General features: G+C 45.1%; 1 protein-coding gene across 1 annotated transcript in view; it reads left to right on the forward strand.

Annotated features, from left to right (window-relative positions):
• The first annotated feature begins 546 nt into the window (after positions 1 to 546).
• Positions 547 to 9,940, forward strand: part of LOC103387077 (serine protease HTRA1A) — a 22,632-nt gene continuing 13,238 nt past the window's right edge. The window contains exons 1-3 of the mRNA XM_008321579.3: positions 547 to 1,009; positions 7,887 to 7,986; positions 8,777 to 8,981. Coding sequence (XP_008319801.1) covers positions 547 to 1,009; positions 7,887 to 7,986; positions 8,777 to 8,981 — 768 coding nt within the window. The remainder of the gene's footprint in view (positions 1,010 to 7,886; positions 7,987 to 8,776; positions 8,982 to 9,940) is intronic.

Here is a 9,940-nt window from a genome sequence, read left to right on the forward strand (position 1 = left end):
CAAAATTCATGCAAAAAAATATATATATATCTGGACCAATCAGTGACGTCGGGTCTTTTCAGAGCAGAATTCAGAGACCTTGACCTTTGTGACCTTTCCCTCTTCCTCAGGAAGAAGAAGAAGAAGAAGAAGAAGAAGAAGAAAAGAATTCTCCAACAAGCAGAGATGATCTGACATCTTTGTTTTTTTCTTTTCAGTCTCTGAAGACACATCATCGGGACAAAGCAGAAAAGCAGCTCCTCCGTCCACTACGTCACTGCCCTCTCCGCCAATCAGCAGCCTTGTTGTGGTTCCCTTCTCTGAACCCATGCCAGCGAAAAAACGCACCGACGCGTAATTGGTTGCGCAGTGAAGTTTGTGGTGGAAGCCTCTCCAGGGCTCGGGCACCTCCTCCTCCTCCTCCTCCTCCTCCTCCTCCTCCTCCTCCTCCCGCTGCACTGCTCCCCGACCGCTCATCCCGTCACACCGTCGACCCGCGGGAAACTTCTTCAACTCCTCAGAACTCTGTTTCCACCCGGTTCACACCGAACCGTCTGCCCTTCAGTCATGTTCTGGTCCCTGCTGCTGACCGTAGCCCTGGCCGGGGCGTCCTCGCCGGCTGATGCGCAGACCTCCAGCCGCTACATTGTCGGATGTCCCGCTCGCTGTGACAGGACTCTGTGTCCGCGGCTCCCGGCCGACTGTGCCGAGGGTCAGACCCTCGACGCCTGCCACTGCTGCTCGGTGTGCGCGTCCGGAGAGGGCGAAGCCTGCGGCGGCACCGGGAAGCTCGGGGACCCGGTGTGCGGAGAGGGTCTGGAGTGTTCGATCTCCGGCGGAGTGGGGTACAGTGCGACGGTGAGGAGGAGAAGCAAGAACGGGCTGTGCGTGTGCAAAGCCACGGAGCCGGTGTGCGGCAGCGACGGAGTGTCGTACCGGAACATCTGTGAGCTGAAGAGGGTGAGCCGCAGAGCCGAGAAGCTGCAGCAGCCACCTGTGCTCTTCATCCAGAGAGGAGCCTGTGGAAAAGGTAAGGCCCGCGGGCTGTGGTGCTGGACGGCAGGGTCGGGTCATTACACCAAACAAAACAGCCATGTTCAAGTCCTCAAAGGTCAAAGGGCATCGGTGTCTGAAAATGTCCATTCAAATCCATAATAATATGTTATTAATTTAATTTTATGATTATTAATTAAACACTTTAATACCTGCTAACAAAAGTTTGTTGTCTTAAAGTAGCTAACCACGAGGCTAGAAAAAAGTGCAAAATTTCGGCGATGTCTTAAAGAAGCTAACCACAAGGCTAAATATGGCTACCGCTAGAAAAAAGTTTGCTAAAAAGTTAGGCGGCAAAAAGCGCGGACAAAGTAGCTAAACATTAGCGAAAAACAAAAAAAAACATTAGATTAGATTTAGATAAAAACAGACATTAATAATAATAAAATTAACTTTTATTATATATTTATTAGAATCAGTTAAGAACATAATTAAAAGACAGAAAAACAACAAACATCGTTTCCATTGATCTCAGAAACTGAAAGTAAAACTTAGCGTAACAGCTAATAATCAAGCTGTAAAGACTAATAATAGCATAGCATAAAATTGGCTAAATGTTAGCCAAAAACCAATGCAAATTCAACAACAAAAAACTGTTTTGTGTTTTGTTGAGTGTTGTGTTACTCAATGTTACATTTTTATTTATTAAAATAAATGAAACCAAAAGACAACATGCTAACCTGAAACAGCTAAAGGTTAGCTCACAGGATCCAGAACGCCACAGAAATTCACAGAAAAAAAAAAAAAAAAGTGGTTAGAAATAGTTTCCCAGTCAAACACTCGGCCTAATAAACCCATGAGGTCACTGTGGTCCAACTCTGGTTCTGTGAAAAGCGTTGACTCCGCTGCAGGTCTGAGACCAGAACATGGTTCGACCGTTTGGACTTCGCTCTGTTTTCACGTTGTTCCTGCGTCGACCGATCCTCATGTTTTTACTGCTGCGTTCTCACCGCAGCCTGGTTTGGCGGTGCCTGTGACTTCCTGTTTGTGTTTTCGTTCACCTCCAGTCCATTACCAGAGCTGCTGTTAAACACGGACCACAGCTCGGAGCGGCTGCGTTCACGGCCCATAATTCCCCTGTGTTTAAGACAACAGTTCCTTCGACTAATTGCGTTCCCGTTTTTTTTTATTCCTGCTTCGTTTTAAGACTTAATCGGAGAAGCCACTGACCCCCGGCCCCAAACCTGTAAACCTGACCAGGGTCCGGTTTGACTTGATCTGGATCAGGCTGATTGTTTGTGTCGTCTGCAGAATCTTAGCTGAAATCATTTCTAACATCTGATACCTTTTAGTCGGAGCACGAGAAAAACCTCACGTCTTCCAGCTGTGATTTAATTACACAGCGCGCTCCAGAAATCTGAGACCAATTTCTGGTTCCCGTGAAGGGAAACTGTGTGACGGTTGATCGTGCACTGAGGTCAAAGTTCAAGTGGCAGGGTCAAAACACAGACAAACGTATGAGGTAGTTACAGGATGATGCAGACAGGGGTCAGTCACAGTTCCACTTGTCAATCCTTGTTCTCGTTGGGTTTACGTGAAAGAAGACAGTGATGCTCAGGAGCGTTGTTTTTGTCTGTCAGGACGTAAACAGAACCGTAGTTCTGGACAGAACCGCTGACGACTAACGAACCTGGAGGTTCTTTGTTGTTTTGCTGTTAGCAAGCAAGAGGAAAACAGGGTTAGAGGAGCCGTCGTTATTTAAAAAAAAAGAATAAAAAAGAATTACAGTGAACTAGTCCTGCAGTGACGTCACTGAGACATGTTCATCGTCACACACTCTGGATGTGTGTGTGTGTGTGTGTGTGTGTGTGTGTGTGTTAAAACTGTCAGACTGGAACACACGTGAGACCACAGGTGGTGAAGACATCACATCTCTATTCAGTGCAGTACAGTGTGTGTGTGTGTGTGTGTGTGTGTGTGTTCATCTGCAGTGTGAAAACCTTTGAATGAAGAGTTCAGAAGTGTAACACCGCCCTCCTCCTCCTCCTCCTCCTCCTCCTCCTCCTCCTCCTCCTCCTCTCCCTCCTCCACTGGCAGATAGCCATTAAAGTCTATCTTAGAAAATACTTTTTTTTCTTCAGAAAAAAACTAAAAAATGTGACAAAAAAACCAACTAAATAGAAACATTAGTTAACTGAATAACTAGTTCTAGAGGCGGCGTTTTGTTTTAGCTTCGTTCAGAACTAGGTCTTGAACCTTTTTCTTTCTCCTAACATCTCTCTCCTCCTCCTCCTCCTCCTCCTCCTCCTCCTCCTTCTTCTTCTTGCTCATCCATCACACTCCGACTGTTCCATGAAGGAACTCCTGGCAGCCTTTTCTCCTCCACGGCTCCTCCTTTTGTGAACACAGTTTAAAACAGGCGACGACACGGAGCAGAAGTCTAAATTAGAAACCTGTGTTTTGGGGAGAAGGTTTGTGTACATCAAACCCGGTGTGGGCGCGGCGGCGTGGCCGACTGTACGGCCACAGTTGTTTGTCAGTCATGTAAGCAACTTAAATGGTCAGGTTTTTCCCTCGATCGTTAACCACGGTCTATCTGAAGTGGAGCGGCGCTGCGGCGGGGGCTATTGATTTTCCGAAGCTCGCAGGGAAAATGTCCCTGGGTGCAGTAAAAGCCGTCACATTAAATTTGCTCTTTAAAACTCTAAGTGGTCGGTGAGTGATGATCTTTGGAACGACCTCCAGCATCTGCTCTTTTTTTTGGTGGATCACCTCCACAGGGAGACGCAGTGATCACAGCCGCCCAAAATAAACTCCAGCCTGGGTGAAAGAAAACATGATGTCAGCCTGTGTCTGGACTCTACGCTGTACTACTGTAGTACATCAAAGTAGGTCAGATCATGGTGGAGTATCAGGACCTGCAGATGTCCACAGGGGACCCCCGTCCCGTCAGCGCGCCACGGTTCTCATGTGTGAAAACGTTTTCACTGACAGATTCAGTTTCACAACTTCTTCCAACTTCAGTCCCGACTTCGTTCGACACAACGTTCACTGGACGCTGCCGACGAAACAGTCAGAACAGTCGTCTTCAGGTCACACCCAGTCATGGGCAAACTATGGCTCGAGGGCCAGATGCGGTCCCCTTTGGCTTTTTAATCCGACCCGCCCGACTTGTCCAAATTTTCTTATTACTTTCTATTATCATTTTACGGGCTGCAGACTCAGGCTGCAGACTCAGGATGCAGACTCAGACTGCAGACTCAGGATGCAGACTCAGACTGCAGACTCAGGATGCAGACTCAGACTGCAGACTCAGGATGCAGACTCAGACTGCAGACTCAGGATGCAGACTCAGACTGCAGACTCAGGATGCAGACTCAGACTGCAGACTCAGGATGCAGACTCAGACTGCAGACTCAGGATGCAGACTCAGACTGCAGACTCAGGATGCAGACTCAGACTGCAGACTCAGGATGCAGACTCAGACTGCAGACTCAGGATGCAGACTCAGCACATTCTTCCTCCAACTTGTCTCAGCCCCTCAGAATATTAAAATCTTGGTCTTGGTGCAGTCAGATCTGGAGGAGCGTCCGTCTCCTGTCTCTGCACGTCTGTTTTCTTCATCTCCTCTTCTTCCTGCTCACAGAGTGCGGTTCTTCTGACTTCTTCTTTCTGGTGGAGACGCGGCTCTGTTCTGGTTCCGTTCTGTCTCGCTAACAGAACACACTCCACTCCACTGGAACTGGAACTGGAACTGGAACTGGAACTGGAACTGGAACTGGAACTGGAACTGGAACTGGAACTTTCCTCGGTGTCCAAACCTGAAGTGGAAATGTGAAGCTGTTGTCTGTTTATAGTTGCTGCTTCAGCCTCGGCCCAAACTCCCGTCACCGTGCGTGGGTGTAAGTCTCAGTCGAAAAGTTCTCAGACACACGTGTATTTCTCCTCTGTTCTGTTCCTAATGTTAAACTGATTGATGTCCTGACCCAGTTCAACGAGTCTTCATCACCAACGTTGGTGCAAAAGAAAAAGAATGTGAAGTCAGACTAAGAATAAGAGCAAACTGTCAGAAAAAAATAAAACAAATATATATATATTTGGGTTTTTTTACTTTTAGATTTACAGTTTTTTCTGTGAACCTTGGATTCTATCGAATCATTTTTCTTCAGTTATTACAGCAGTCGTGCTGTGACATGGTGTCCATGTTCCGTCAGGCGCTGAAGTAGATTCTGTTTCAGTTTAACTCCAGGACCAGCAGGGTGAACAACAGCTGAGACACTTCTGTCTGAGAACTTTCCGACTGACGGTAGCCGCTCCTCCTTCTCCAGGACGAGGTCCTCGGTGGAAAAACTCATTTCTTTGGGTTCAGGCTGAGCTGAAACGCCACAGAAGCCAAACTGAGCGCTGGAAAAGTTGGACTTATTCAGCGTTCCACTCAGATGATGATGATGATGATGAAGATGATGATGATGATCTTGGAGTTTGTCTTTATAACGTTTTCAGACAACAGCGTCACAGTAGTGCTGTGTACTGTGGGACGCTGTCAGTGAGTCATTTATACACAAACAGGATGAGTCAGTGAAAACTGTCAAAGTTTGACCGAAAATTAAAGGAAATGAAAATCTGCTTTTTGGGAAATAACGTGAGTCAGTTTGTCCCAAAAAAAAAAAAAAAATTCAAAAATCCTTCGTTGATCCCTGAGGAGAAACGATTTGTACAGCTACAAGACGTAGACATAAAATTAGGGATGTCCGATATGAACTTTTTGCCGATTTTGTCCAAACATTTCCGACATCAACCAATACTGATCTGCGGGTCAGTGGCGTCCTGGTGGTTCAGGAAGTAAATTGCGCCCCCACTCACTAAGGTGATGGTTATATCAGTGATTCTCAATTATTTAGATTTATAGAATGAGCTGTTATACTGCCATCTAGTGGCTTTTCGCTTTCATTACAGCTGTTTTTCCCCCAAACTATTTTTAGGTCACACGGTATTGCGTTATCGGGTTTTCATTAACGTAGAAAAAAAAAAAAGATTCTTACAGATATTACACAGTTATGCTAATATCGGGCATTCAGATTCCCACTCCACTCATGGACGCCTGTTCAGAAATACAACACTGCCCCCACTGGACCATAAACGTCCTAGTTTAATGTTGTAAAACCTGCTGTAAACCCCTGCTGGTTGGACACGGCATGTGTTTACCGTTTGGTTTTATACGTTTTACAGCCTCGTCAATCTTTAGAGACCTCTAACTCTTAGGTATATGCTAAAGAAAATGTTTAAAAAAAAAGACTCAATGTTCTATATAATTCACTGACCATAAAACTTTAACCTTTTTTTTTTTTTAAAGAAAAAACCTTGTAAAAACTGGTGACAAGGAAAGAGCTTTAAAGAGGGTCATCATCTATGCAGACGATTCTGTGAAAGGAGGGAAGGAGGGGAGGGAGGGAGAGGGTTGCTGCAGCTGCAAAAGTGCAGTTCACACAGTATGTGAGTGAGGAAGCTTTACATTTAGCCTCTCCCTCCCCACACACACACACACACACACACACGCAGACACACGCAGACACACTCATGACTTGAGCGTCACGGGTGAGTTAGTCATTTTTTGGCCTGAGAGGAAACAGCTGTTTTTCAGTTTGTCCTCTCCGTCCTCTCCGTCCTCTCCGTCCTCTCCGTCTTTTTGTACCAGCTCAGCTGTAAAGTCAACTCTCTGTGGTTTCTAATGTTTCTCAGCTGTAAGAAACCTGTGATTTATCATCACACGTTTCTTCCTCACTGTCACCACCGGCCTCCATTCATCATCACGTCTCTCTCACCGTGGCAGCGTTTGTGCTGGGCGCCGCCCGCCATCATGTTACAGTGGAGTGGGGGTGGGGGGGGGCAGTAAAGTACACATGGAGGGAAACCTGAGTCCTTAAATTCTCTTTCTTACGACATTCCTCACAAAAATAACCACCAACCACCAGGAGCACAAATGAGCTGAGCTGAAGCCAAACGCTGCTGAAAGAAATTTTGGAATTTGCGTCCAACGATTGGTTTGAGATTCCTGGGCTGTGGAACACAGGATGGTCTCAGATCCAGATCCAGGTCCAGAACCAGTCCACTCAACACAAACAGTACCGTAGGAACACGGTACTGTTCGGAACCGTTTCTGTCATCGTCAGTGAGGAGAGTTTTTCTGACTGCTTTAAACTAAAGTCAGGTTCAGATCCTGTCAGATCCAGTTTTCATGAGTCAGTAGTTCAACAGCTGTAACCGACTGATTCATTCCACATGCTGTCGCACTGTTCAGTTTCTGTGTTGACGTTAAACCTTCCCTAGACTTCACTGACCTCGTGTGGCCCAAAGTGGTAACTACAACTGCTACCTCCTCCAAGTCTTTAAACATTCTTCTTTCAAACCTAGAACGGTGTGACGTATGTAGATGTTCAGATTTTAATTTTTTTTTTTATATTTAAATATTTAATTAAGTCTCTTACTTATATACATATATATCATATATATCATATATATCATATATATCATATATATATATATAATATATGGTTTGGGTTATATAATATATATAATATATGATATATATATATATATAAATATATATATATCATATATTCCAGCGGACTTTTAGGGTTAGTCCTAATGCCTTCAGTCTAAGAACAGGGTGAAAAGGCTCAGTGTTTATGAGCAGAATTCACCAGTTTGAGTTTGAGAAGTGTTTGCAAACGAGCGGTGCCTACATGTGGGTCAGATGTGACCGAGACGGTCTGGACCGCAGGTGGAGCGTCATCCGACTCGCTGGTGACGTCACGCCGCACGCTGCTGTGTCCTTCCTTCTTTTGTTTGTTTGTTTGTTTGTTTGTTTGTTTCCACTCTTCTGACTTCCTCGTCTGCGTGTCTTGTGTTTCCAGCTCAGGACGACCCAGACAGCCCCAGACACAAATACAACTTCATCGCAGACGTGGTGGAGAAAATTGCTCCGTCTGTAGTTCATATTGAACTCTACCGCAAGTAAGGAATACACACACGTGTGTGTGTGTGTGTGAGTGTGTGTGTGTGTGTGAGTCAGACTGAATGTTTACAGCCCACCTGTGTGATTGACACATTCCCAGAAACCAAGAAAACGTCGCAGCTCTCAGGTTTCCAGACTGAAGCTGTGGTGATACAGCAGATGGTGAAGTCGGGTCACATGACCACCGTTCTACGTATGAGCAGGGAACGAAGTAACTGTAAAGAAGTTTGGGCTGTCGGCCATTAACAATCTGGAAAACAAAAAGCAAAATATTTAAACGACCGACAGATCTCTGCTGAAGGAAATTAAAAAATATATGTAGACAACAAAAACTTTTTCAGAAAAAACAGACAAATAGCCCTGAATCAGAAAAACAACAACCACTCCCACAGCGGTCTAGGCCTGTAGACACTGACACTGCACAACAAGTTGGTATTTTTCTGTTTTTGTTTTTTTTTTTGTGTGTAGTTGCAGAAACAGTTTTAATTTCAAGGGGAATTCCAAGTTAAATAAAGTTTAAAACTACTTGACATCATTTTAAAATTTTAAAAGAAAAAAAGCTTTTTACCAAAAAAATGACGTTTTATATTTTCAATATCTTGATTTTTGATATCAATAAAATCAACACTAATTTAGTTCATTTTCCTAAACTTTCTGTCTGTTGTGAAGACACTTTAGTTTTAAGGAAAAAAAAAATCTTTCCCTTCTTCAAACACTGCTCTACCTGACGTCAACACAGCTGTGATGTCATCACGCCATCATCACTTCTTCTTCGTCTCCCTCCCTCAGGATGACCTACACCAAGCGGGAGGTGGCAGTGTCCAGTGGGTCGGGGTTTGTCGTGTCCGAAGACGGACAGATTGTGACCAACGCTCACGTTGTAGCCAATAAACACAGAGTGAAGGTGGAGCTGAAGAGCGGCGCCATCTACGACGCAAAAATCAAAGACGTGGATGAGAAGTCCGACTTAGCGCTCATCAAGATCGAAGTCCCGGTGAGTTCAACTGTTCTGACCCAGAGTCAGTCCGAGGTTCTGTCAGTTACTGATTACAGCCCCCCCTGGTGGGAATCTTTTTTTTTTTTTGTCAAATATGTAGAAAAATCTACTACTATTCCTGAACGCCGTTAGCAACCGGTCAGAAAACCGCAGGTTTTTCCCGGCTTTTCCAAAACCTGTTGGGAACAGTTTCATGTTGCAGTGCACTGGTGATGATATTTCTTAAAAAGTCTTTCTCCCAGTAGGGAGCGCTGTAACAGCAGACACTAAACCACCACGACTGTTTGAAACAAGCTTTCTGTTCTGATCTCACGCTTTCAACACGTTCCACCTTAAAAATGCGGCTCAGTTTGGTCTTAAAGTCCTGACCTTCCAGGTGTGGTCCATCCATATAAAGGAGGGGGGGGCGCTGGGGGGGGTTCTTGGGTATCCAGTGAGGCAGCTGTGTAGACCAGTGCTGGTCTGTGTCTGTGTCTGTGTCTGTGTCTTCTCTGCAGTCAGCTGTGTGCTTATCTCCATGGCCATAAAACAGAATCATTACCCAAACAAATACTTTGCCAAATAGAACTCCATTATTCACGCGGAGCAACAACACGGTTTGTCAGCATCTGTAAGCTAACAGCGCTCCGTGAGCCGTCTCTGCTTCAGGAGCAGCAGATCTGGGTAAATATTTGTGAGGTAAATCAACAGATTTACTTCAGCGCTTGGCAACGAGTCCGTCCTCCATGATGGAGAGGTTTAGTCAGAGCCGCGAGATCAAACATCAACCTGGGATGGTGTAAATATATATATATATATAAAAAAAAAAGTCAAAAACTTCTTGGAAAAAACGCAAAAATCTTCTGCGTTTTCATCCTAATTGAATCCGTGTTTGGACGTTGTTTGTTCCATGTCGTGTCCTCGTCTTTGTCCACTGGATCAGAGGGTTCCTCTGGGTGAGTCATGAGAAGGAATGC

This window comes from Cynoglossus semilaevis, chromosome 12, assembly GCF_000523025.1.
Source record: "Cynoglossus semilaevis isolate Cse_v1.0 chromosome 12, Cse_v1.0, whole genome shotgun sequence".
Taxonomy (NCBI): Eukaryota; Metazoa; Chordata; class Actinopteri; order Pleuronectiformes; family Cynoglossidae; genus Cynoglossus; species Cynoglossus semilaevis.